Here is a 25,955-nt window from a genome sequence, read left to right as displayed (position 1 = left end):
CGAATTTGGTGTAAATATCCAAATCAATCTCAATCAATCAACTCCCAAATGTTTAGTGAAAGTAACGTCCCGTCGAATGATCAACCATTGTTGAATCACCAGAGTAGGATCGATCGATGGCTCCAACTATTCCATTCTCTTCAAGTCGGTCTTTGCATACCGTACACGCTAGAGCAATGCAACACAGGAAGACGTTGATCTGCTCTTGTCCTCGTTGTCCAAGGGCTTTGACTTCGAGAAATTGACTATTGAAATCTGTTGAAAGCTTGAACGACGTTATTGTGCTGCCGATTCGCCACCAGGTCCAAGTTCCGAGGAGCCGGTTTGCCAGGATCCACACTGTGCCGTTGTCCGGACCGCTTCCCGGCGCTAGTGCAGCAGCTTTCCCGAGCATACCCGCCGGCAAGGGCATCTATGCCGCGTGATAGAAAATAGTCGGAGCGCGGTTCATTGTTCCCGAGATCCGAAAGCTCTATAGGTTTAGTTGATTCCACTATCAGAAATGGACTTTGAAGGGCCTAGAACAGCTTCTTCGACCAAAGTCTTTGTTACATGTAGCCTCAAGAAGACGGGCTTGCGACGTTATTCCCATATCCAAAGTCCTGCATCGTTGCCGTCACAATGACATCTGATCATCGGATAGACGTAAGCCAGGGAGCCCTGCCTCGCAGCAAAGAGCTCTTCGTGGCCGATATCCCACTCGGCGAAGATGGACACCCTCGAATCCGAAAATTGTTAATCGCGAACAGGGGCGAGATTGCCTGTCGAATAATTGCAACCTGCAAAAGAGTCAACATAGCATCAGTTGCGGTCTATACTCAAGAGTAAGTTGCCACTGAGTTTGAGTCTCGGAATGTCGAGATTATCTTAGAGCTTCTGTTGACGTCCACTCAGAGATGCCGTCTCACGCCATGTTCGGGATGCGGACGAATCCATTTGTATCGGTTCTATGGAGAAGAACGAGAGGAATCCATTTCTCGACATTGATCTTCTCATCACAACTGCAAAAGACATCCAGGCCGACGCAATTCATCCAGGATACGGCTACTTGAGCGAGAATGCGAACTTTGCTGACAGTGTACGGCAAGCTGGACTCATCTTTGTCGGTCCTCCAGCCGAAGCCATGTCCACGCTAGGCGACAAGCGCTCTTCCAAGGACCATCTCCGTCAGAATGCGCCCGATGTTCCGTTGATCCCAGGCTTCACTGGTACCAGTCTTGAGGCCGAGGACCTGCAAAGGGCCGCTGTTGACATTGGCTTCCCCGTGATGCTAAAAGCTTCCGCAGGCGGTGGAGGCAAGGGCATGAGAGTTGTGCACGAACCATCGCAATTGATGACGGAGTTGAGCAGAGCGCAGTCGGAAGCACAGCGGTCATTTGGATCGGGAGACTGCATTCTGGAAAAATTCATCGAGAACAGCAAGCACATTGAGATCCAAGTGGTTGGAGATCAGTATGGCCAGGTTGTTTCGTTCTTTGAGCGAGACTGCTCTATCCAGCGGCGTAACCAAAAGGTGATCGAGGAAACACCATGCAATTTTCTCGATGACGACACTCGGCAAAACATGAGCGAGACAGCTGTCCGAATCGTCAAGTTGATAGGTTACGAAGGAGCCGGGACCGTGGAGTTTGTTTTCGACACGTCGACGAGGAAGTTCTATTTTCTTGAAGTCAACACACGGTTGCAAGTCGAGCATCCAATCACCGAGGAAGTCGTCGGAGTTGACCTTGTCGCTTTGCAACTATTTGTTGCTGCCAAAGGTCGACTCTCAGAACTCGCTGAGCTATCGAATCTTACCCAGACGGGGCACGCAATTGAATGCCGGCTTTGCGCGGAGGATCCCCAGCGAGACTTTCTTCCCAGCCATGACAAGATCCTGTTATGGAAGCCCGCCTCTCCAGGGAGAAGCCCGGGCTCGGTCATCCGCTACGAGACAGCGATCCAAAGTGGGACATCGGTCTCAATCTACTTCGACTCGATGATCTGCAAGATTGTTGTCTGGGCACCGACAAGATCTGCGGCGATCAACATTCTTGCCAGAGAGCTGGCAAACACTCCGTGCATTGGCATCAGGACAAATCAGCTGTTCCTCCAAAGCTGTTTGTTGCACCCCGCCTTCCAGGACTTTGCCTACAAGACATCCTTCATCCCCAACAACATCGACGACCTGCTTCGGAGTCCTTACACACCAGCCTTGCTAGACCATGTTTCACTCATTCCCAGCATCTTCCTGCAACTTGTGCAGAAGGAAGAAGGACAAAGAACCGGCGGTCGCCGGCACTTCCAGACAGTCCGCCACCAGTTCCACAACCAGAAGTTTGACCCGTTCCACCAAAGTGGCGAGATCATCTCTCTTCGAGACTCTAAATCAGTCACTGGAGGCATTACTCGATGCGAGGCCTGTCTGTCCAAGCTTAGCTCCAGCGACGCGGATAACGAGTGGGACATTTGTCTTTACCCTGTGGCACACCAAAGCCAGGATGAGAAGGACTCTTCATCTAAAGAGGGTGTAGAATTACCGCCGGAATTGAACCTGACTGACACTTATACCACCACAAGCCGAGCCATTCGGAACGGGGAGGCATGGTCAGGACCTGTTTTCAACATCAAAGCCGTCGAGCTGAGACCAGTATCTGACGAGCAGTCGCTCCTCTCAAAGGTGATCTCGTTGTCATCACCAATGTCCATGACAATGTCAGTGAATGGCCATAAGATTCGCGCATATCTTGCCATACCGAACGTCAGGGAAGGTCGCCAAAGCCTATCATTTAATGAAACTGTCAGGATATTCTGCCATCTGCCTCAATTTGGCGAGTGGAAGGAGTTTCGCAGGGATACTTTGCTCTCATTTTACACGAATCTTAGAAAGGAAGCACTGTCCAACAGTGACCAGCAAAGTGAAGTCAAAGCGCCGATGCCTTGCAAGGTACTGTCGATCGGCAAGTCTGTTGGCGACGAGGTCAACCAGGGTGAATGTGTCATGGTGATCGAAAGCATGAAGATGGAGATCAATATCATTGTGGGTGTTTCCGGCAAGTTCCATACAAGGTGGGGGATTGGTGACGCGGTGGATGAAGGCGTTGTGCTCTGTACAGTTGAGTAGTCTTGGATGTAATAAGGTAGCGGTGGGTCCATAGCTGCACCAGCGTCTAGGTGAGCGGTCTTCGAGCGTTATCGGCGGCAATTGGGATGGAAATTGATGACTAGTGGTGGATGGGCAAGTTTAGATGGCTATGGTCCTGATTCAAGAAGTAAGGAATGAACTGCAATAAAGTCATCATCGTCGCCTGCCAAGTGATATTTCTCAATGTGTATAGCAATTGCTAAGTATGGGATTGAATCATGAGCAACTGAGTGGGCGCCTTTGACAGTACAATTCTCCCGGTAATGATAGCCTCGTCTGGTACAATGATAAAGGCAATCAGACTCTACTTTGTCTGTCGAGTTGGCGTCTCGATTGCCAACCACAAGACATTTCATCACCTACGCCTATCCTCTGGCCTTGAAAGGCCCCCGGGCTACGTTTGTTCTATAGATAGTATTTTGAGGAGGGCGCAAGAAATATAAGATTAGAGAAGCTAAGTGCTCTTTGCTGACGGTTCGACGAAGCTGGTCATCAGGAGACCGTCGCAAACCTGAGCCGCGCATTGAATGTGGAAGCGCGGAACCAGACGGAGGCCGATGCTTGTTGTCTAGTAGGGCTGCTAGGCGACGATGACATCGAATCCGGTATTGACGGAGGTGTTTGAGCCCATACCAATAAATGTACAGCTTCCCGTTGGACAGGTTGGCACAATAGCTGAATGAATGCCGTTGCGGTCCAAGGCGACAGTCTGAATGATACCCTTGGTATCGGACTGCAAAGTCATCTCGCCGTTATCACCAATAGGCATTTCCATATTCAGGCCGTCGGCATGTCGTATCACCGGGAGTGTTCCAGTGCCGAGTGCAAGTGTTTCGTTCCTGTCCACATGCCCGATAGATTGCTGGACGAAGGGCCCAATCGCGAAAGACGACACGAGGACAACAACAGCAACAAGGATCGCTGGGCTGCGCCAAGCAACTAGTCTCATTAGCTTCAGCGCCCCCCAAACGCCACGAGTACCGTCATCGAAATGCTGCAGATCGCCCATCCGTCGGTGGGAAGACTTATCGCACCAGAACCACATCCATTTTGCTTGCGCAATGAGGTCGGTTGCAATAGATACCAGAATTCCTCGAAATATGGTGGAAAGCAAATTGATGAGTGAGTTCATGGTAACGATGGGGTCCAAAGGCCAGTCTCGGAAGGGGTGATCATTTTGGCTGAAGATAACTGACGATCACCGCTAAGAGAGATGCAGCAAGGGAAAGGGACAGAATCTCCCAGATCCACAAGAGAAAGACAGATCTGCGGGTTTGGCTGCCTTGTTGGGCCTCGCAAATATCCTCATCCCGAAATCGTTGTTGCGGTGGGCTAGGCCTTCGAGGGCTAGCTGAAAAGTGACGTGATGGGGTACTTGGAAACCTTTCCCTGGCTGTGGTCCATTGTTCGGGTTCAGTTGATGCGGAGACTTGTTTGTTCAAGTCGCGATGATCTTTGAGTGACTGGCTTGTAGATGTTGCCATTGGCACGTTTTCACGGCTTGCCGTTGCTGAGAGCTGTTAGACTTTGACAGTTGAAAGGTCTGAATGAAGACGGGGAAATAGTTCAACTGATTGAGAGGAGTAAATTCGATTTATACCAAGGTTTACATGGCCATATGCTGCTGGTCATTTTGTGTTGCACCAATTGTTAATCAGACCGATGAAGCCAGGCTTCCGGTATGACAAGAAACGAGAGGCTCAAAATCTACGTTCCTGCTGACCTGAGGGACGAACTTGTGTTCGTTGCATTCAGTCATTCACATTGGAATCAATTCAAATGCCCGCGTGGCTCATGCTTGGGCCATTTGTTGGGTTTGTAACTTGCCTCGTGAGGCTGTGCCGTGTACATATGTCGCACCTAGGCAACGAAACACGGTCATATGAGACATACGCCCACAATGGTACCACATAAGCTATCAAGACTTAAATCAGTATGGACAATAGCCACATAATCGTCGTTTAACACCGCATGTTAGACTCATTCCTCCGAATGCTCATCGAATGCTGCACTGGGGTAGTGAGAAGCCGCCTATCAGTAGTAGCTGGGCGAAGCAGTCTTCCACAACGTATCTGCAAGGCAGCTGCGAAGTGATAGCTCAAATATTCAATATGCGTACCAGTTGGTATCCATTTGATCGGCCTCGCCGAGATACGATTGCCTGGCATATTCCTCAAATCCATTCTTTGTTTCCATGATGAGATACGAACGATCCACCAAAACCAGTCTCTACGCTGGCTTTGTAGATGATTGACAGCATTTCTTTCACCGAAGACTCTGCAGTGGACGGGCCGGTGAAATGCGGTGCGTACTTTGCCATCTTGCCAAGCATGGCCATTCCCTTCTCTTTTTCTTCCTCGGTAGCTGCCAGAATGTTAGGTGTGGCGAGAATGAGGTCAGGCATAGTACTTACCGTTGTCATAGAGCCCTGTGTCAATCACCCCGGGGGATATGCTGAAGAAAAGAATGCCTCGATGGGAATGTTCGGCACTGAATTTGGCCACAGCGGTATTCAGAGCTGCTTTGCTGATTGAGTAAGGGGCTCCGACCTCGATGCCTGACTTGGAGATGAAGTCCAAGTCAGCCATCCCAGATGAGACCGTAACCACTTTCTTCGCGTGGCCTCTCAGAATGAGTGGCAGTGCGAGATTGAAGAGATGAACATTACCGACGACATTAGTACGGAACGAGTCGAGCAAGTCCTGTTCTAGCCGCTTCGGTTTCTCTCCCCTGTTGATGTACGCGGTTAGCCCCTTGAACTGTACGTGTCGACCATTCTCGTACTGAGAACCCGAAGGATTGAGCCAGCTTACAGAATACTTATACCATCATAGGACGACCAGGTCGAAATGAATGCCGCGTTTGCAATGACATAGTCGATGCTTCCACCAGTGATTTCGGATGCAGCATTTACAGCTTTCTGAAATTCAGGTGTCAGTGCAGATCTTCAGGAGCATGCCCGCCGCTTACCTTTATCGTATCGAAATCATCAAGGTCAGCTTGCAGAACGTGGATGTTCTTCCGCTGCAGCTCGATGTTGACCTTCCGCTCGGTGGCATCGGCGTTTCGAACGATCCCTATGACGATGTTGTTTGGATTGGCGGATAACTGCCGAAGAAATTCGAACTAGGTCGAATCAACATTTTGCATGGCAGTTACTCATGCGATGGACCTACTCCAAGCCCCCGTGAAGCTCCGGTTACCAAGTATGAAGCCATGAGGAACGTAGTGAGGTACGCTCAGGATCACAGCTCTCTCCGCGTAAAGAGATTCAGAGTCAATTCGCAGGTAACTAGATATTCGAACGTGGGAGCAACGACATTGACGTTAATATACGTTGGATCGTCGTCATATACATAGGATCTCAATACAGCTATGGAGCGGAGTTGTGTTCTGCCGTAAGACGGCAAGAGCAAGTGCGATTACTAAACTTCGTCCGCAATATTCGGCCGGATTATCGCACAATTTTGAACACTGACTTGATTATCAAGCATGGGAAACAGGGACTTTGGTTAGAAGCAGACGCTTGGAACTCCTTTCAGTAATCAAACGGAGGCAAAGGATCGTAACCTCACCTTCAACTAATCAGACGTAGTTTAAAGGAAAGAGCACCAGAACGATCCATAAACGAGAGGAGAACCATTCCTTCTACCTGAAACAAAAGGTGACACCCGGTTCTGCCGCCACTGACGCTCGCATGAGTGATATCCATGATGGGAATTGACGATTCTTACGATCGCAATGAACGACTTGTTGAGGCAGCAACTGGCCATCGTAATTCAGCAATTTCAGGCCTCGAATTTCTCCTTCTTCCTTGCCGGCAATGCTGTAGGTGCTTCGACGGCATCTCGTTGCTGGTAGTCAAAGGCCTGGATGGCAGTTGCACGCAGTCAAGTTATGCTGACTCAATACACAAGCGAGGAGCACGATGTCATAGTAAAATCAAGCTTTGCATATCACTTATCACATGGACATAAGCACGATAGACTATGCACATTCACAAATATTGTATTTGGACCACCCTTCCCCTTCCTCTAAAGCCCCTCTTCTCTCTCTATCTTCACCTCTCGCCAGACATACCACACGACACAAGACAAACCACAAACCACAAATCACACTCTTAACATCCATCTCTCCTTGACCTCAACTAAGAGATTCTCTCCATCACTGGTAGGTCGGCTGCCACTGGACATTCGGGCCCTGGTACAGCTGCTACCAAGAAGGAGGTCGGCCAGCTGAGACAAGTCAAAGTCAAAGAAACGCTGGCCCAGCAAGACCAAGAGCTCGCTCAAGGAGGCAGAGAGGTCGAAAAGCAGCGGGCCAACACTGATGCACTCGAAGCTGAAGTCAATCGGCTCAAGTCCACCGAGGCTACGCTTGCGCAGCGAGCTCGAGAACTCGTGGAGACACGAGGAAAGGCCGAAGAAGAGGTCTAGGGTCACGAAGTAGCAAATTAGTGGTCCTTGACACTCGAAGAGGATTTGAAATTGGTCAATGAGGAGCTTGAGCATCAGAGACAAGAGCTCAAGCATCGAGACCAAGAGCTCGCAGAGCAACTAGCAAAGACTGAGCAAGAGACTAGGGCACGTGCTATAGCCAGCCAGGTGATACTAGTGCTCAAGAAGGAGGCTGGTAGCCTCAAAGTAGAGTTGGGCCTCACCAAGCAATTAGTCGAGGGGGGGTGCACTCGAAGCGACGAGCTCAATCTTGAGATTGGCGCGCTTCAATATCGATTGGAAACGTCGGCTACACTGGAGCTCAGTACCAGAGTCATCCAGGAGCAGGGGCGCCAGGATGCCGCCAACGTCATTGAGGCAGTCCTCAGCGCCGTGAAGCATCTCCAAGAGAAGCAAAACGTTGTGCGTATGGACTCGGCAACGCAGGCCACTCCAGAGTCGACCACTAGAATTGACTTGACTCTCGCAGAGGTCCAAGTCTCTGCCAACATGCATGGAGACGATCGAGGTCCCAAGAGGCGCTGAGTGGAGGAAGAGGAAGGCGACGGTCAGCAGGCCCAAACGGTCCTCGAAGAGGCCAAGCGAGTGGCTTATAGTTGTCTAGAATCGCTGTAGTTTGACGATGGTGGCCACGACACATTGAAGAAGTTTAAGAGGGCGTACGAGGCGTACGCTTTGGACGATGGTCAGTGGGAAAAAGTCGAGGCCTTGAGATAAGTTGCCCAAATAGACTTGACGTATTGTCTTACACAACCAGTACGAGATCCAGATTACAGAGCATCAGAGGTCGTTGGTGGGAGTTGAGTGATGTGTACATACCACACATCTCGTCGTCGATTTCAATCTCATCGGCTTCGGGTGCCGTCTCGTCACCGGACGTGGTGCTGTCGGAACTGGTGTCTTTGTATACGGAGCCCTGGTCTGATGTATCAGGCTCGTCAGCCGAAGCTGGCGCCATGCTGGGCAAGATTGATTGTGAATTAAAAATGTAGAGGAGAAATTTGGTAGAGTACCTTAGTGTCGGATTGGAAGTCCAATTCGACCTCGAGGCAAGGGGCCCGCGCAGGGGCCACTTACAAACCATACTTACGAGATCTACAGTCTACCTAACCTCCGGTTAGAACCTCCTTTTTATACCTTATATAAAAGTTAAATATATATAGATTTTAACCTCTTTATTACCTACGGTTCGAACTATCCTTATAATAAGAATACTAATACTAATTAATAGTTAAATCCTACTATCGTAGATTAGCAAGGCATCTTGCAAGTAAAAGAGACGACCTCCTTAAATAGAACGTAATAGGAAAATCGTACTACCTACCCAATGGAAAATAGGCGATAAAACGCAAATCTCTATAACAGAATAAAATAAAAGAATTATAGCCCTTAACTACCTATAAAAAGTCGACATCTATTACATTAAAAACAAACTGTAATTAAAGGAATTATAAAAAGGCGACCAAGCTACCTACATCGCCCTTATGCAATTTATCTTACTTAACAATCTACAGGCGGCCCGTACACTAATAGAGGAAAATAAGCAAAATTACTAGATTCGCCAAATTAGTAAATCCACCGCAGATCTCGACCGTACAACGAAACAAGCCTAATTAAAGGATATAAAAAAGCACCTTAGAACTATAAAAACAAACTTTTAAAGTAATAGGGTATTTAGGTAAGAACTAGACCCCGCCGGTAGCTCCAGACGTATTTCTTAGTTAAATCCAAGGAGGTTACCGGGATCGATAGTAATATCGCTATCATCAAGACCGACTTCGAGATTCTAAAGTCAAGCTTCCCCTTCTTACCTACACCCACCACCCCTCGGCTATTCTAAAAAAATAAGAGCTAGGCAGAGTTAAGACGAGGAAGAAAAGGATTCAAAAGCATCACAACGCTTACCCCATAAAGGGGTATAAGGTACCCAATTCTTCAGACTACACATCCTCGCTAAACTATAAAATAAAAAAAGAGCCTATTACCCTAGTTAACACAGGAGAAAACTAAAAAGACATCTAAAAAAAGAACACAAAGAAAGGGCCACCAGAAGACCTCTTTTATATAATAAGGTACGCCATAGGAAAAAAAAACCGTCAATAAGAAATATAGCGGCCAATTTAAAAGACTAAGAATAAATAATAACAAGGCTCGCCATAAAGAGGTTAAAAACCGTAAAAAGCTCCTAGACCCTAATAAACACGGCGAGTAACGATAATATACTACTACTATAACTAATAAGCGGATTTAATACATCCCCATCAAAATCAAACACGCCGGCCCCTATAAATAAAAACATAAACCAAAGGACGACAGGGGGCAAATTAGTATACAGAACGCACAGAAGGACTCCTATCCTAGAAAATTAGGTTAAAATTAATCCGGAATACTAGGGGAAATAGTTATATCGAGACTCAGACCACCCTAATAGCGAATAAATTAATACAGTATTAATCTTTATTATAAAGATATACGCCCGTAAGGGGCTCAAAGGGCAACCCCTATTCTATAAAATTATAAACAACCTAAGCAACTAAAAAGATAAATGGTTCGCTAATACTAATCCTAGTATCGTCAAGGAGGTAAATAGATTCCTCCATTACCAAGGCATTCTACTAGCCCAAGGGGTAAGGCAAAAAGCCTATAAAACACTCGTAACGACAGTAGCCGCAAAGGACTTCACACTATAAGACCAGAATTAAATCGATAAAATAATATTAAAATATAAAAAATTCAGTAAACAAATAAACTAACTAGACTTTCTACTAAAGATCACTAATAGTAACATCACAGCGCCCAATCTAGTACAGACAAGGGGGATCATACCGGAAGTATATTAAATAACGATTCCGCCTATTACAGTAACGACCCTAACAATAATACTAATCCGAGGATTAATCCCAAGCACCTAATAAAATACAAGGTCGATAATATAGACACTACCTAATTATACTGCCGTATAAGAAGTACGCAAAGAGAACGATCTAGCGGTAGCTAATATAAGATAATTTACTAACTTAAAAAAGATCTTTCTAAAAAAGAAATTATACTTAGGGGGGAGATATAAGGTCCTATAAAAAACCCTTACGATGTTCTATAACTACTACGAAAAAGTTAGTATCCGAAAATACTAATATTATTCGGTAGTCAATATTATACTAATAAGGAAAGCTACTAAGTACTACTATTAAGCGGTGCGTAATATCGATCGAACCGACTTTCTTAATATCGTTAATATAATCCGAAGTTAATTCGAGACCTAAAATAGGAGCCTCGAGCTCCTCTCGGAGTTAAGGGCATTATTATTTAGCTCTATAGCCAGAATAATAGAAGGAAAGTTAAGAATTAAGATCTTTAAGGAGCTTATCGACAAGATCGATAAACTAGTAAGGACGTAGCTAAATAAGGGGACCAATAAATAAAAGGTCGGTTATCTATATACAGTAATATAAAGGGTACTAAAAGTAAAAATAACTCTACATTAACCGCCTAAAGACTACAAGACGCTATACTCAAAGCTAAGGTCTAGCTTCAATATTAAAGCTAAGATACTAAATCAAACTCACCTCTAATCTCACAAAGGCCCTCACCAACAGCACTAGGTAGACCGTATATACAATAACAAAGGAAAAAAGGCAAGGTATAATAACCGCTAAAGGGGAAAAACAGACTCCTTAAGGGGGCGCTAGTCCAATACTAACTAAGCACTACAGAAAGGGAAGTACTTTATATATAAAAAAGAGGGTTATTAGTTAAGCAACTACTCTAATAAAGAATACGCTAAATCGTACGACCAATATAAAAAAGCAAAGGGCACATAAGGCAAAACGGGCCATAATCGATTTAATTAATTCCTAATAATCTATAAGGACTATCTAATAAACGTAATCGAGTCGTTTAAAAATAAAGAAAATCTTACCCTGTATACTCAAAACCTCAACTTTAATAAAGTTAACGATATCACCTATTCTTTCTTCGCCCCATTAACCTCAAGAGGATATATAATACTAAACAAATAAAGAGTAGTACAAGCCTTAAATAAGCAAGCTTTTCTTTATAATTAGTAAAGGAAGGTCCTTTAACTAACGATAACGCTTAATAGTATAGGGGACACGAATACTAATACTATAACTATAGCTCGCACTAAGGTTAAAAAGCCTAGGGAAAAAAAGAGAACGATAAGCTTATAAGCATATAATTTATACCTATTAGGAGGGTTCTATAGTAATCTAGTATAAGCATTCTATACTAATAAAAGGTATAGCTCGGAAACCTTCTATAAGATTATTTTAAATACCGGGGTATTATAATAGTCGATAGGGGGTAAGGGATAATTCCACGTACTCCAAAAGATCTCACTAGTAACCCTCAATACTATAAACGTAGGCATTACGAGGATCAGTTTCGGCCTAAGGGAAGAGATAAGTACCTTAGGTACTATAAATATAAATACATAATTCGGAACGATGATTTTCTACATTCTACCTGTTAATATACTATTCCTCCTATACCTGAACGATATAGATAAATTGGGCATTGTATTTAATAACATAAAGAATAAAATGTCTAATAGAAAGTACTCTAAGCTCGTCGATCGACAATAAGGGCACGTATTTATAAAGCTTAAACCAGATATTAAGTCCATTAATTACTTAACGGAAAGTAAACTTAAACGACTATATTAACGATTTAGCTATCTATCGGTAATAAGACTATATAATCTCCTTAAACATTTAGGGAACGATATAGAAATAGGGGCTCTAGAGTAATTAACGATAATATACCACTAGTATTAAATAAACGCCTAAAGCCCACGCAGATTTAAGTTCAAATTATATAACGACCTTAACTTTAATTAGGAAATCGTCGTTAATATCTTCTATTTAAATAATCGACCAGTACTCTATATAATCGATAAAACCATATTATTCTAAGGAGGCTAATTCCTTTAAGATATATAAGCTAAGACCGTATAAGTAATACTAAAGCGCTATTAGATCGATATATACTAAGGTTTATTAAACGGTATTAGAACCGATACCGGCACTAACTTTAAGTCGGTAGAATTTAAGGAGAATATTATTTTATATAATATCTAATTAAAAGTCGTCCCTATCGAAGCGCACCATAATATTAATAAAATAGAAAGATTATATTAATAATTAAAAAGAGCTTTTAAGATCATCTAGGAAAAGAGCCCTAGTTTAACGGACAAAAAGTACCTCTAAACGGCACTTAAATACTATAATAATACTATAAGACCTAAAGGGCTCGTTCTGATGCTATTTATGTTCGGAATATACCTACGAACAACGACGGCCTCACCGCCGTTACTAGATATAACCCAGAGGGCGTAAGTAATCAAGAAAGTAATAAAGACTCTCTATAAGATAAATATTAAAAAATAAATTAACAAAGCCATTACTATACGTAATAGGCCTAACGTAAGCCTTAACCTTAATATGTCCCTAAATTCGGAAGTACGGGTATAAAGGGAAACTACAAAGCAATAAATAGGCCTATATAAGTTAGTCTTAATTAACGAACGATCTTATATCGTTACGAGAGATCGAGACTAACTATTAGAAGTATCGATCATTATGGTATAACCGTACCACATCGACCCTAACAAAATAATTTCTAACCTACAAAAAGAAGAAAAGCCAGAGGAACTACCTTAACAAAGCAATAAAGGATAACTAAGCGATAAGAGGTAAGAAACCATCCTTAACAAAATTATCGTCGTAACACCCTTAAATAATAAGGCAGAAAAAGAACCAATACCCCCACCGTAAATAAGACGCTAAAGAAGATCCCAAAAAGCACCTTAACGGTAATTCATATCTAATACTAAAGCTATTACTATCTTCTATACGACTAAAAAAAAAGCAGACTTTACAATAGCGGTCAAACTAAAGGAATAAAGGATAATCATAATTATAAAACGACCGTATAAAAGCTCCGACCTTATTAAAGCCAATATACTACGCAATCGAGGGGTCTATAAATTCATCACCTACAACCTAGAGAAGTATATAAACCTCCGCATCTTTAAATTATAAATAGTCCATAAGATTAAAGGAAAAGGGACAAATTAGCTATACAAGAAATTAAGGCATATAATACAAAGCTATAACGACGTTAAGAAGGTAGCACTACTTACGCAGTCGCTAATAGTTCAGCACTATAGCCAATAACTAATAATAGCATTAATAGCATTACTATAGCAAAAAGGATACTAGATCTAAAATCGTAATATTACCTAGGTATATACCTAATCGGTAACAAGGCTCACAAAGAAGATATTAGCTTACCTACCAAAAAAGATAGCAAGTAAATACCCGGACGATATAATTATTAAAGTACTAAAGCCACTCTACGGCCTCGTAGAGTCAGGCACTTACTAGTAGGCAATATACCATAATTTCCATATCGATAAGCTCTTAATAATTATATTAACGTACAATCCTTACCTTCTAGTTTCTACATATATAGACGATCTATTTAAAATCGTCAGAATATAGACCGACGATATATTAAAGTTTTTTAATACGGCCTTCATAAAGAAGGAGGATAAGGAGCTAGAGAAAGTAAAGTTTACCACTAAGCTAAAAGAGATCCTTATAAAGGACACACTACTTATATTTAACGGTAGGATCCTCATAATTAAAGGTAAGAATGTCGTCTTCCGATAAAAAAAGTAAAGTAAAAAGATCACCCTTATTAACTTAAAGGCAACCGACTACTAGAAGCAGTATAAAATAGAGCTCGCATAAGGAGCTTATATCGCAAACATCTATCAGCTAAAGGCCACTTTTAATTATATAAGGGTAGCGCAGGCCACTTTACTAACAGAACGTAACTTCGACACCCTTAACCGACGGCTATAATAATAGTAAGTGAACCTTGATAAGGGGCTCGTATATTAACCTATCGACCTAAGGGAAGCAAAGCTCTATATATTTATCGATAGCTCATTCGCAAATAATAACGACCTCATATCGTAATTAGGATATATAATAATCCTTACCAACAAGGCAATAAGAGAGGAGAACTTCACAATCCACAATAATGTCATCCACTACTTATTAACAAAGAGTAAAAAGGTCACATAAAGTATACTTGCCTTAGAAGTCTACAGTATAGTTAATAGCGTCGATATTACATACGCGATCTCAACGACGCTAAAGAGGATTACTAATCGACTTAATATCCCTATAATACCGACAATCGTCTATACCGATTCGTACTTACTATATAAGTACCTCGTTAAACTGGGCACCATAAAGGAAAAAAGGCTAATAATAAACATTATAGCCCTCTAGCAATTATATAAACGCCATAAGATCCTTAAAATCCGTTAGATCAACAAGGACGATAATCTAGCAGATACTTTTACAAAAGCAACGCCTAACAAAGGGCTCGAGCACTTCATCGGCAAAGGAAAGGCAACGATATAGATAGAGGGATAAGTAACCCACAAAGAGCAGAAAAAGGAGGAAAAGGGGGCAGCCTCGGTAAAAGAGCCCAAGATCGAATTATACTTCTAACCGCCGTAATTAGGCAATAAAAAAGAGAAATAATTAGTATCGGATTAGAAATCTAATTCGACCTCGAGGCAAGGGGCCCGCACAGGGGCCACTTACAGACCATATTTACAAGATCTACGGTCTACCTAACCTCCGGTTAGAACCTCCTTTTTACACCTTACATAAAAGTTAAATATATATAGATTTTGACCTCTTCGTCACCTACGGTTCGAACCATCCCTGTGATAGGAATACTAACACTTAGCTTATGTGAAAGTGGGGTGGCGAGGGTGAAGGTATTGTTCAAGACATAGGTGAGTGTGGGTAGACTTGGGCCATACTTGAGGAAGGTGCCTTGCGAAAATACCATCATTTCGGGCCTTGAACGTATAAACAATGAGCATCCCATTTCATTACGAAAACTTCAAGGGATGTGACCTCTCAGAGACAGACCTCTACCCAATCCTTCACCTCTGTCGGAGTCGCACGCGAACAGGCATCCCTTCTTTGGGATGCCCGATTCCATCTCCAGCCACATACAGTCTCTGTCCCCTGACCATGTCCTTCTTAGCTTTGGGTCCTCTGTAAAGTATGGTGGTCAGCACAATGCGGCAATGGAATGGCTAGCAGATCGCCAAACTTACTGAAGAGCATCCCACTCATCCCAGGCCTCCTCGATGTCATACTTCCTCATAATCAAGGCTGCAACCAGCTTGATCTCAACCAGGGCAATCTCTTGACCGATGCAATCCCGAGGACCTCTCGCAAACGCCCGCCAAGCGTCTTTGACAGGATGGAGCGGGTCTTCAGCAGGAACAAGCCAGCGGTCCGGGATGAACTTGTCGACGTGCGGCCACAGGGACGGGTCATGCTGCATGCCCGGGCCGCCATCCCACACAAGGAATCCTTCGGTAGGGTACTGCAGACCGGTAGTAGCATCACTGAGGTAGAACCCCGGCTCTCCTCCTCGCATGGTGGAGGCAAGTTGATACAGACGGAGAGTCTCCTTGATCACGGCGTGTGTATAGCGAAGGGAGCCAAGGAGCTGAGGCGACTTACTCAAGATATCTGCAGCTTGGTCGGGATCCAGACCCAGTACCTCGTCATGTTCGGCGCGGACTTTGGCCATGCAGTCTGGGTTGTCTTGCAGAACCTTGAACATGAAGCAAAGCGCACTAGCGGTTGTCTCGTGACCTGCAACGAGGAAGGTCTTTAGATTGCCCAAAATGGTGTCCATCATGAGCGGGTCAGTAGTCGGGTCAATTGGGCGCCCGCCTGCCTCTTCAGCTAGATGCATCAGAGCAAGGTTGAGCACTGTCTTCTTCTTTGATGGCTTGAGACTGGTTTCTAGGGATCGGACAATGTTGGGTTGGAGTTGGTGTTGGACAATGCTATTGTTACGATCCACGGCCTTGTTCTGCCAAGGGAACAAGTAGCCGAAACTGAAAGCTTGTCTGATGCCCATAAGCCTCAGCTGGTCTGCAAGTGCCACTCTGAGAGGGCCAGCAGTTGCATTCGTCTGCTCGTGGAGGCGCTCGTCCCTAGAAACTTTTAGCCTTTGTAACTCCCGAAGGAGACGAGGCTTGCTTACAAGACCGCACGGACAATAATGTCAAAAGTCAGAGCCGTCGTCATGTTGCGAAGCTGGAACATGCGACCCCACGATCCATTAGGGCCGATTTCTCGTTGCAAGTTATCCGCAAAGGCCTTGATCTCCTCAATTAGATCAGGAACCATGGATGAGACATTTCTCGAGCTGAAGCCGGGATTGAACCAGCCTCGCCACTTCTTCCATTCATCACCCTGAAGGGTCGCAATATCCAAGCCCTTAGTCAACGGGTTCATGAAGTCAAGTGAGATTTGATGCTTGTCCAGATTCTTCGTCTGTGTGAACTGCGCTGCGACGGTATTCTTATACGCAGCCACAATGGGTGCCTTTAGAACCGGCCATAGATCCAGATAAATGACTGGAGGGCAATGGTCCATTTCTGGGAAATATCTTTGATAGTTGTTGATGATCCATGGGTGGAAGTTTCCAATGTTGATGTCTCCTGGATACTCTTTGCGGAACTCAAACATGACGGGAAGATGACCCATGATCCACGAGTGAGGAAGCATTGGCTGTAAGCTGTCAGCTTCATGAGAGGGATGTCTCACTGCGGTGCACGTACAATCCCCAATGCCTTTACTTCTTTGAACTTTCTCCTGATGGTGTAGGCCTTCCAGCCGACTCTCATAAGTCCGGTCGCTACCAAGACGAAGGCAAGCTTCAGTAGCAGCGGCAGGAGTGCTGCCGGTGTCCACATCGTCGTATATCCCATCTTGATTTAAGTGGTAAAAAAGTGGCTGATGGAAAGATCTCACTGGCTAGATGAGTTCATCTGACAATGATCAGTAACACAGTATGCTGTGCTTCTTGAAGAGCCTGGGCGCGCAGTATAAATATGTCATGCTTCCTTACCAAGCACCTCAAGCCTCACGGGTTGTACCAAAAAGGTAAGTTGTTGACACGCCTATTTGGGATTATGCCGAATATTCAAAGATTTGAGGATTGGTTCGTTCGATGAACGCGACGAGTCAGGGCTCCCATGTGGTGCAGGTTAGAGTTTGTGCCCAAGCTCCGAAGCTGTTGCTGTGAGGGGTATGTTTGGACTAACAGTACTTAATTACCGTACATCCTCTCCGACATTTTAAAAGCAACGCTGGTCGACTAGAGTTCTATTCCATTGGATCGTACGTGCATGGAAGCAAAAAGATGATGAATAAGCTGAGTTATGATCAACATCTGTCGAGTACTGCCCTAGCCAAACAATAGATTTCCGCGTTGACAACATAGCCAAACGGTTATAGGCTGTTTCGTAGCTAAAGCTTATGCGCCCTCGAACCTTATCCTTGTAAACCGCACTATTTCGGTCATCGTAGTTGAAGAAGGGAGACATCGTTTACGTAACTCAGAGACAACTCAGGACGATGCATCATGTGGTGGTTTCTCACAGTTGTTTGACCTAGCGACTCTACATTGTGTGTTGTGTTGTAACTCTGAATAAACTGACCATTGCACAAGACTGATATATCGAAAGCGAGGTTGATCGATGAAAAGGTACTCAACTAGGCCCTGTCTATCAATATTCGAGAACAGATACCCTTAGAACTAACATTTTCAGCCCATGGTATTTGCCAGAACAGCAGCTTGTTTGATGCCCATAGACTTCCTGATGCCTACTAGCTGCTCCACTGCCCAAGATCGCGCACTCGGCAAATTGACTTCTTCTTGAGAGACGATGTGCAGCGGCCAGATCATTGAAGATGCTCCTAGAATTCCTGTTAGCTCTGTGATTTATCTGCAGGACTATGCGATTGGTACTGACGCGGGGACCCAGATAGACTAGGTGTCGATATGCATATATCCATCGAAAGACGCTGAATAATCGAGATACTCTCAAATCGCATTCTCTCTTTCAGTGCGTCGTCATCAAAGCTCTGCTTGTCGACATGGTCAAGTACAATGCGATTTGTCACTATGCTCAACGACCGCCAATTGTTCCAGACTTGGGCTCCCCAGACACTGTTATACACATGGCGTCGCCCGCTGAAACTAGTTTCTCTCTCAGGTGCATCTGCTTCAGCCTTGTGAAACTTCCGATCAGACTGCGATGATCTTGACGCCCAGACGTTGAGGTCACTGTCAATGTCGACAGCTATCCGGCAGATTGCGTCGGCGTCCGTTATTTGTTGAGCGTTCATGGCTGCAGAAAGGTTGACGAGCCTGAAGCCAAGTACTGCCAATGATCCGGGACGTAGACTGTTGTACTCTGTTCCTTGTCGGCTGGCCTCGAATTGCATGGTGATCTCAATTAAAGCTGGGGGTACGGGTACACCTCGATGCATGCAAGCTTGGAGCTACGGGGAACCAACTCAGCGAAGGCCACTCAGAGACTTTTCACTCAGACTTACGATTTGCTGTCTGAGTTGTATGTAAAGCTGTATTCCAAGCTCTCTAGTGAATTGGTCTTTGCCGCGAAGGTGTAACAGGGCTGTTGCGCCCTCGATATGTGCCGTCCATGCATTGCTATCATTCCAGCTTTCAAACATGATTGTCTGAACAGGTTAGCTGAGGTTGTAACGAGAGGCGAGTTTCAATCATACAACGAATAGCCCAAGCAAAAGGATTGCCATAAGGGTCGTATCTGCCGTGGCCTGAGAAGGGTCATGCAGAGCCATATTAGTAGCTCTCAAGGCCTGCCCATATCGCTCTTTGGCTCGCAACACTACTTCAGGGGCGTTGAAAACATTAGAGATGGCAGCCATGCCGACTGCTTGGATGCTGTGTCGGACTAGATTAGTGGGAGACTGTTCACGATACGTCTCGGCAAGCCATGATTGGTACGAGTCGCAAAATGGCGGTCCAGTAGTGGTGTAGTGGGTAAAGAAAAAGGTGACGGCCCTGTCTTCAATGTCTAAACACAACGCGTTGTTGATTGGCAGCTTTCTCGGCTTTGACAAACTCCCAGCTTCGACACCAAGCTTCCTTTTGATTCGCTGACGCTCGTCTCGAAAGACAAGGTCTGTCAAATTCCGATAGCCGGGGCAAGGCTTCTGCCCTTTCTCGCACTTGAGACATCCTGGTCTGTGTTGATCGCACTTCCTCAATGCTTGTTAGAGTTACAAGTACCAGGAGCTCATCGGGTTTCGAAAGCACGTGCCTTTACTTTCCGTTGACGACAGCGCTGACAACCCTTACTCAGCGCGCCATAGTAAACCATGCTGCGATGAAGGAGTTCGGCTCAACACGACTTCTCCGGGGTCCGGGTCCCGGCCCTAACGTAAGGTAAGATGAGAGGCTTCTAGGCAGGCAAACACCCTTGTGTCAGCTTCGTCGACGGCCAACGAAAAGAGCGTTCCAGCCGAGGGGATTTAAGCGAACTAAATGTCAGAAATCCCGTTGGCCGTTGTCTGAAGGCCGGTTTTCAAGGGGGATCGGACACGGACACGGGATTCTGAAGGATTTGAGAAGGCTTACAGCCACCAAAAGGTCATGGACCGGCAGCGGGTCGGCGGGGGACCGCATCAGCTTCGCAGTCGTCGCCTGTATCGGGTTTAGTGCGAAGCCATTCGGGTCTTTGATTGGCTCTGTTGGACTTGGTTATCCCTCTTTGGAAAGAAGTTGGTGGGCCGTTCTCGGTGGCCCTTCACCAATCATAGCAGACTTTGGTGCTCGTTCGTCAAACGCCCTCCTCAGATGTTGAGTTTGGCTCGAGCACATGTGAGTTATAAAGATCAGGCTGGCCACATCAAATTCCCGCTGTTTATTTTGTATCAAAGTTATCATCTTGTGTGGAAGAACAAGTAGACGCTTCCTTTGTTTTATTAATATCAAAAAAATCGCCACTAGACTTACAATGGCTGACGTCGCAACCGTCCCAACTCCCGCCCCGGTGGAGAAAACCTTCCGGGCCTACACCAAAGAACAAGGCACGATTTACGCCAAAGGCAGGCTAGGTTACCACCAAAGAATCTACGACTTCATTTATGACCACCACGTTTCAACAGGCGGCGAAACAGACTCCCTCCTCGACGTCGGCTGTGGCCCCGGCACCGTTGCCCGCGAGCTCGGCCCGCGATTTACACGGACCATCGCCCTGGACCCGAGCGTGGGCATGATCGACGCCGCCCGGGCTCTAGGCGGGGCCTCGGAGCCGATCCGCTTCGATGTCTCCACCGCGGAGGAGCTCGGGACCAACCTCTCCCCGCCCGTCGCCGACGCCAGCGTCGATCTCATCACAGCCGCTACAGCGGCGCACTGGTTCGATATGCCCGGCTTCTGGGCCGCCGCCGCCCGCGTGCTCAAGCCGGGCGGTTCAGTCGCCATTTGGACGAGCAGCTCAAAGTACATCCACCCGTCCATGCCCAACGCCGCGGGCATGCAGCAGATCCTACACGATTTCCGCGACGAGTATATCCAGCCGTACATGACGCCGGGTAACATCATCGCGGAGAAGATGTACGAGACACTACCGTTACCGTGGGATCTCGAAACGCCGGTGACGGAATTCGACGAGAGCACTTTCCTGCGCAAAGACTGGAACAAGGATGGCACAGTCGGACCGGACGGGGAGTTCTTCTTGGGCCAGCAGCAGTTGGGTCTAGACCATGTCGAAAGGTTCCTCGAGACGGTTAGCCCGGTGACGCGGTGGCGTGAGGCGCATCCCGACGACGTCGGAACGGAGCGCGATGTGGTCAAGATGGCCGTTGGGAAGATCGCAAGTTTGCTCCACGAATCGGGAATGCAGCCAGGGAAAGAGATCATCACGACTGGCGTTGCAGGGGCCCTGCTCATGATTAAGAAGAAGGAATAACAGAAATCTGGCGAGACGCGTAGAGGGTCCAGTCCCATCCAATTCCAAGGTTCTGGGCCGTCTGCGGGGGATATACATCATTGGTCGAATCGCGGATGCGGCAGGCTGCTCAGCGTTTACGCAATTTTACCCAAACCCTTGGATCGGTGTGGAGCAAACGGACTTGTTATCTCGAATGGGGTCAATGGTTTGGGTGACATGCCAAGTGTTTGCTTAATTGTTTGTTTGCCGAACGATAGACAGTCGACTCTTTGTTCATTGGCCGGTTTGGGACTTGCGTGAGAGTGGGGAGTTTGGGCTACCCGATTTGGACGTTTTCGTGTTGGTTCCCAACAAGCAGCATTCCTTCGGATGCTTCGCCCACCTGTACCGCTTCTAGAACTATTTAATCCATCGATAATCATCCGGGGGTGGAGTGGGAAAGAGGGGAGTACTTATGCCACCCCCGCCTAGGCAGGCACGCCTTTGAGAGAAGAAAAAAACAAAATGTTCTCCAACTTCTTACCTGCACAATCGCGCACTTCTCGGTCTTCAACTCCACTCACAATCATGACCCAAAAGCCGAGTGTGGGCGCCGCCGCCACATCTGCCGCCCGGAGAAGCGTTTTGGCTATGGAGACTGGCCGGATTGATTGGAAGGAGGCTTTTCTGTTCTTCTACTGGGATGCCAAGAAACTCCGCACTCGCCCCAAGGAGGGCCACATAATCGACAGGTTGATTGTTGAGTTCTTTCAACAGACGAGGCCATCCATGTCGGACGAGGGTCCTGTTCTCAATTGGGATATGACCCTATTCAGACTTATGAATGCGTTACGAAGACAGCTCGGTGGGTAGTAGACATTGTCATTTCAACATGTGTCCAAGCTGACATGAACAGGTTTTGACACAACATCCGAGGTCACTCCTTCAACATACCTTTTTCTGGGCCAAATCGATCCTCGAACCGCTTGGAACCAACCACCATTTGTAGACTGGGTACGTCTCGAAACTGAAACTCAGATTCTCTTCACCTACGCCAACAACACCATTACCCGCTTCCTCGACCACCTCGTCATTGAAGCGTACGGGCGCCAACACGCGCCATGGACGTTGTACAACCCGTATCTCAAAACGTTCCAAGAGGCCCACGATATCGAAAGCTGGAGTGTACCATTACCATTCGGCTACGCAGCTGAGATGCTATCGCATCTCTCGTGGCCAGAGGGGTCCCAGATCGCGGACAGCGGCGGGCTCGTACATCCCCAGAGCGACGAGATCCGCTTCGGCATCTCCGTCGGACCTACCCACCGCTCAGCAATTCTTGCATTTCCCACCGAAGAGCTGACAAATACTCGGATAATGAATTTGACAAAGCGCTACTATACGGCTATGCTCGTCTGGGTGAGTGAGATAATGACGGGAGGGGCCATTGAGTCCCTCCCCGGTCTGCTGAGCGACCAATTTAAGGGCTGGGTGAAGGCGAACGACGACGAAGACAACGACGAGTCTCTAGCTGTGTCCAAGAGCCTTTGGGAAGCATACAGGAAGATTGGATTGCAACCTTTGCATGGCGACGTCATCAGTGCCTCCAGCGGGTCATCAGGCCTTCCGTGGACTGATATGTCCTCTGAAAGTTTTGTGGACGCCAAGAAGCCGGCTAGGAGTAGTTATTTCCAAGCTACTTAGCTGGGATGATTGGTGATGTAAATTTTCAGATATGACATGTATTTGTGACTAGATATGGAGGGTTGAAGGAAGCTCCCAGAGGAAATACAAAGAGTTTGATGTGTTAACTATGGCCATGGATGTGGATCATGAGAAGTACTAGTCAAGTGCGCATGTAGTAAAAGAGGTTCAGTGCTAGAAGAAGCTGGTATGCCATCGATGGCCATCACGTACTGCACTGAGAAGCTCCTCCTTCAGACCCTCAGTCTCGTACGGCAGGCTTCAAGTAAACATTCAGCGGCCCCTTTTCCCACAAGGTATAGATCTTTTGGGTCTCCATCCAAGCCTTGCTATCCTCCGCCAGGACGATGTCAAAGTTCCAAAGAAGTCTCGCTAGCATGATCCGCATCTCCACGTACGCGAGGCTGTCACGCCAAGTTAGCAGGTGTCTGGGCTGAGGGAAGTCAGGAGGAACTCACTTCCGTCCCAAGCAATTCCGAGGTCCAATGTGGAACGGCTGGAACGCCTCCCTGCGATCTGAGACATACTCCGGGTCTCCCAAGAAACGCTCGGGGTGGAAGAGGAAGGGGTTCTTGAAGTTGGTCTCGTTATGGTACATGGCCCACTGGTGGACGGCAACGGTTGTCTATGTGAGTAAGGGTTCTCACATTAGCTAGGGCATTCCGACGAAAGGATTGGGAAACCATCCCCGGTAGCGTACTCGAGGCCGAGACCAGAAGCAATCCGAAGCAATTGACTCACCTTGTCCGGAAGAAAATCTCCGCAAATCGTAGCCCCGCCCGCTGGCACCGTCCTGGGAAGACCAGTCGGCACGGGCGGATATACCCGCAGCGCCTCATCCAGGCATGCAAGCATGTAGGTCAGTTTATTCACAGATGTGAGGGTGACGTCTGATTCCTTATCAAACGTCGTTCTGACTTCGTTCACCAACTTCTTCATCTTTTCGGGGTTCTTCAAGAGGAGATACGTTACGCCCGAGAGCAGCGTTGCTGTCGTTTCCGAGCCAGCAATGATGATGATGCTCGCGTTGCCCTCGAGCTGTTGCAGCGAAAGGTTCTGCTCCCAGGTCAGCATTCTTCAGTACCATATACCCCTCCCACATATTAAACGAAATAGAAAAGATAATGGGAAGGGGTCAAACTCACCCACTCCTCCTTCTTCTTCAACAGCCCATCCAGCAAATCAGCCCTCGACCCCTCCCTCTCCGCCAACGCGATCCTCCTCTTCAACTTATCCATAGTCATAGCCTGGTGCTCAAATCTCCTCTCCCTCATCGCCTTCGTCGACATCACCGCCGTGATGAACCGCCTCAGCACCGAAAAATGGTTCGCCGTCTGCAGCGCGACGCCCAGTCGGATCATGTCGAAAATCGTCCGTACCCAGGGGTGCAGGTCTCCTTCCTCCAAGCACCCAAACGGCTCACCAAAGGCTAGATCTCCGATGATGTCAAAGGTGCAGTAGTTGTACCACAGCGTCAGGTTCACCGGCTCGAGCTCGGTCTCCTTCTCCCTGAGATCCGTCGCCGACCCACCATCACCTTCGTCTCGGTACGCTTTCTGGACCGGAGCCTCTGCTAGCTCCCGCAGCTTGGCGATGAACACGTCAACATACTTCATGATCACAGGCTGCTGCTCCCTCAAACTCCGATCGCTGAACCCATGGCTCAAAGTCCTCCTCAGCCTAGCGTGCTCCGGCCCCGGCGCAGTGATGATATCCCTCGGCAGGTCCGCAATCGGCCTGTAAAACGTCTCCGACTTTTCAAACTCGAGCGGCGCCTGGCCACCAGTCGCAACACTCCCTGCGCGGTGGCCCATGATTTCCTTCCATGCCACGGGGTCCGCGTACGCCAGCTCGTCCGGGGCGATACGCACCACGTCGCCGTACTTTCTGTGGAGGTCGAGCATGTCAAAGGAGAGGGTTCCGCGCCAGAGTCGGTAGCAGAATGTCGCTCGTGTTGCGCGCATAAGGATTGGGCCGGGAAAGCGGCGGAGGGGGTGGAAGAATAGGTTGTAGATGATGTACGAGACGATGTAAAGTGTGGTCTGTCAAGCGTTAGGGAAAGGAACATGACAAGCGCTTTTGTTGTCGATCAAATCGCAAGGTCTCTGTATCAGGACATGACTTACAAAGGCGAAGCCAAGGCACGAAGCCTGGATCATGACGTTTAAGATAGCCATGTTGCCAAAACGGAACTTCGAATCAAGTCGGTTCAGGGCGGGGAATAAAGACCGAGAACAAGAGAAAGATGTCGAAATGCTTGCGAGGCGACCTCAGATATTAAAGCTTCTCGGCCAGCATCACTCCACGCAGACTTTCGTTCCAGTCGCGCCACGCGTTCACGTATCCAACCAGCTAATCCTGAATTCGTTCGTCATGCCGAGTACGAACCCCTGGACCGAAGCCATTGTGTAGCGTTTCAATGGCCGAGAATACCTTGGCCATGGCTTTGAATAATATCGTGGTTCTGTTGAGATAATCAGACGAAGAAGGGGCACGAACCTTCTTGCAGTCAACGTCGTGAGGGGTCCGGCAGGCGACCACACCACTGGGACCGCGGGGATCTGCCTGTTCCTGCCGTTATGTTTCAGACGGTTGTTCCGAGTTGACGTTGCTATCGGCGTGTCTCTCCAGTCCGCGATACGAGGGCCGGCGAATCGGTTGCCGTGCCGAACGAATGCGAACACGAAGAGGATCGTGCCGTTGATGATGGCAGTTCAGATGCCAAGTGCCCCTGTGCTTCAAACCTTCCGACGTATGTAGCCAATTGCTCATAGGCTTTGGTGATCTTGGAACGGATGTCTGCCGTTCCTTTGACATCCATCAG

At 47.0% G+C, this 25,955-nt stretch overlaps 9 protein-coding genes across 9 annotated transcripts; 4 read left to right on the top strand and 5 right to left on the bottom strand.

Annotated features, from left to right (window-relative positions):
• Nucleotides 1–621: 621 nt before the first annotated feature.
• On the top strand, nt 622–3,103 carry BDP55DRAFT_627896 (carbamoyl-phosphate synthase subunit L; the record flags this gene model as incomplete). The annotated part of the gene is made up of 2 exons (XM_060571819.1): nt 622–824; nt 895–3,103. The coding sequence occupies 2 exons, from the start codon at nt 622–624 to the stop codon at nt 3,101–3,103; spliced, it is 2,412 nt and encodes an 803-aa protein (XP_060433892.1).
• A 601-nt stretch (nt 3,104–3,704) lies between these two features.
• Nucleotides 3,705–4,256, bottom strand: BDP55DRAFT_627895 (uncharacterized protein; the record flags this gene model as incomplete). The annotated part of the gene is made up of 1 exon (XM_060571818.1): nt 3,705–4,256. One exon carries the CDS (start codon nt 4,254–4,256, stop codon nt 3,705–3,707), a length of 552 nt encoding a protein of 183 aa, XP_060433891.1.
• A 761-nt stretch (nt 4,257–5,017) lies between these two features.
• On the bottom strand, nt 5,018–6,425 carry BDP55DRAFT_701408 (short-chain dehydrogenase). Its single transcript, XM_060577923.1, has 5 exons — nt 6,301–6,425; nt 6,095–6,250; nt 5,938–6,044; nt 5,538–5,854; nt 5,018–5,488 (listed from the first exon to the last, which is right to left on the bottom strand). Exons 1-5 carry the CDS (start codon nt 6,340–6,342, stop codon nt 5,298–5,300), a joined length of 813 nt encoding a protein of 270 aa, XP_060433890.1. The 5' UTR covers nt 6,343–6,425; the 3' UTR covers nt 5,018–5,297.
• Nucleotides 6,426–6,865: 440 nt separating this feature from the next.
• On the top strand, nt 6,866–8,318 carry BDP55DRAFT_711787 (uncharacterized protein; the record flags this gene model as incomplete). The annotated part of the gene is made up of 3 exons (XM_060578191.1): nt 6,866–6,952; nt 7,279–7,554; nt 7,603–8,318. 3 exons carry the CDS (start codon nt 6,866–6,868, stop codon nt 8,104–8,106), a joined length of 867 nt encoding a protein of 288 aa, XP_060433889.1. The 3' UTR covers nt 8,107–8,318.
• Nucleotides 8,319–15,386: 7,068 nt separating this feature from the next.
• Nucleotides 15,387–17,673, bottom strand: BDP55DRAFT_602735 (vera protein). The gene is made up of 4 exons (XM_060571065.1): nt 17,282–17,673; nt 16,702–17,231; nt 15,755–16,651; nt 15,387–15,692 (listed from the first exon to the last, which is right to left on the bottom strand). The coding sequence occupies exons 1-4, from the start codon at nt 17,429–17,431 to the stop codon at nt 15,578–15,580; spliced, it is 1,692 nt and encodes a 563-aa protein (XP_060433888.1). The 5' UTR covers nt 17,432–17,673; the 3' UTR covers nt 15,387–15,577.
• A 257-nt stretch (nt 17,674–17,930) lies between these two features.
• BDP55DRAFT_649917 (uncharacterized protein) lies at nt 17,931–20,135 on the bottom strand. Its single transcript, XM_060573944.1, has 5 exons — nt 19,814–20,135; nt 19,257–19,751; nt 19,065–19,208; nt 18,479–19,010; nt 17,931–18,422 (listed from the first exon to the last, which is right to left on the bottom strand). The coding sequence occupies exons 1-5, from the start codon at nt 19,871–19,873 to the stop codon at nt 18,271–18,273; spliced, it is 1,383 nt and encodes a 460-aa protein (XP_060433887.1). The 5' UTR covers nt 19,874–20,135; the 3' UTR covers nt 17,931–18,270.
• Nucleotides 20,136–20,394: 259 nt separating this feature from the next.
• Nucleotides 20,395–21,915, top strand: BDP55DRAFT_649915 (methyltransferase domain-containing protein). The gene has a single exon (XM_060573943.1). The coding sequence runs from the start codon at nt 20,510–20,512 to the stop codon at nt 21,464–21,466; it is 957 nt and encodes a 318-aa protein (XP_060433886.1). The 5' UTR covers nt 20,395–20,509; the 3' UTR covers nt 21,467–21,915.
• Nucleotides 21,916–22,015: 100 nt separating this feature from the next.
• Nucleotides 22,016–23,131, top strand: BDP55DRAFT_724770 (uncharacterized protein; the record flags this gene model as incomplete). The annotated part of the gene is made up of 2 exons (XM_060578929.1): nt 22,016–22,292; nt 22,344–23,131. The coding sequence occupies 2 exons, from the start codon at nt 22,016–22,018 to the stop codon at nt 23,129–23,131; spliced, it is 1,065 nt and encodes a 354-aa protein (XP_060433885.1).
• A 120-nt stretch (nt 23,132–23,251) lies between these two features.
• Nucleotides 23,252–25,603, bottom strand: BDP55DRAFT_341467 (cytochrome P450). Its single transcript, XM_060566925.1, has 5 exons — nt 25,258–25,603; nt 24,277–25,173; nt 23,873–24,187; nt 23,590–23,756; nt 23,252–23,535 (listed from the first exon to the last, which is right to left on the bottom strand). Exons 1-5 carry the CDS (start codon nt 25,306–25,308, stop codon nt 23,373–23,375), a joined length of 1,593 nt encoding a protein of 530 aa, XP_060433884.1. The 5' UTR covers nt 25,309–25,603; the 3' UTR covers nt 23,252–23,372.
• Between the last annotated feature and the right edge of the window lie 352 nt (nt 25,604–25,955).

The sequence above is a fragment of the Colletotrichum godetiae genome (assembly GCF_030913485.1).
Source record: "Colletotrichum godetiae strain CBS 193.32 chromosome Unknown BDP55scaffold_6, whole genome shotgun sequence".
In the NCBI taxonomy this organism is placed as follows: Eukaryota; Fungi; Ascomycota; class Sordariomycetes; order Glomerellales; family Glomerellaceae; genus Colletotrichum; species Colletotrichum godetiae.
The sequence above is the reverse complement of the archived record's forward strand: the minus strand, read 5'-3'. Positions and strand labels throughout refer to the sequence as shown.

Coding starts and splice junctions, on each gene's coding strand:
- BDP55DRAFT_701408 (XM_060577923.1), bottom strand. CDS start 6,342: ATGGCTTCATACTTGGTAACCGGAGCTTCACGGGGGCTTGGA. Junction 6,045..6,094: donor ATGATTTCGATACGATAAAG/GTAAGCGGCGGG, acceptor CCTGAATTTCAG/AAAGCTGTAAATGCTGCATC. Junction 5,855..5,937: donor TATGATGGTATAAGTATTCT/GTAAGCTGGCTC, acceptor GTACATCAACAG/GGGAGAGAAACCGAAGCGGC.
- BDP55DRAFT_602735 (XM_060571065.1), bottom strand. CDS start 17,431: ATGGGATATACGACGATGTGGACACCGGCAGCACTCCTGCCGCTGCTA. Junction 17,232..17,281: donor AAGTAAAGGCATTGGGGATT/GTACGTGCACCG, acceptor GACAGCTTACAG/CCAATGCTTCCTCACTCGTG. Junction 16,652..16,701: donor ATTATTGTCCGTGCGGTCTT/GTAAGCAAGCCT, acceptor AAAAGTTTCTAG/GGACGAGCGCCTCCACGAGC.
- BDP55DRAFT_649917 (XM_060573944.1), bottom strand. CDS start 19,873: ATGGTTTACTATGGCGCGCTGAGTAAGGGTTGTCAGCGCTGTCGTCAA. Junction 19,752..19,813: donor GTCGTCAACGGAAAGTAAAG/GCACGTGCTTTC, acceptor GCATTGAGGAAG/TGCGATCAACACAGACCAGG. Junction 19,209..19,256: donor TTTTGCTTGGGCTATTCGTT/GTATGATTGAAA, acceptor TAACCTGTTCAG/ACAATCATGTTTGAAAGCTG.
- BDP55DRAFT_649915 (XM_060573943.1), top strand. CDS start 20,510: ATGGCTGACGTCGCAACCGTCCCAACTCCCGCCCCGGTGGAGAAAACC.
- BDP55DRAFT_341467 (XM_060566925.1), bottom strand. CDS start 25,308: ATGGCTATCTTAAACGTCATGATCCAGGCTTCGTGCCTTGGCTTCGCC. Junction 24,188..24,276: donor TGAAGAAGAAGGAGGAGTGG/GTGAGTTTGACC, acceptor ACCTGGGAGCAG/AACCTTTCGCTGCAACAGCT. Junction 23,757..23,872: donor GAGATTTTCTTCCGGACAAG/GTGAGTCAATTG, acceptor TTACTCACATAG/ACAACCGTTGCCGTCCACCA.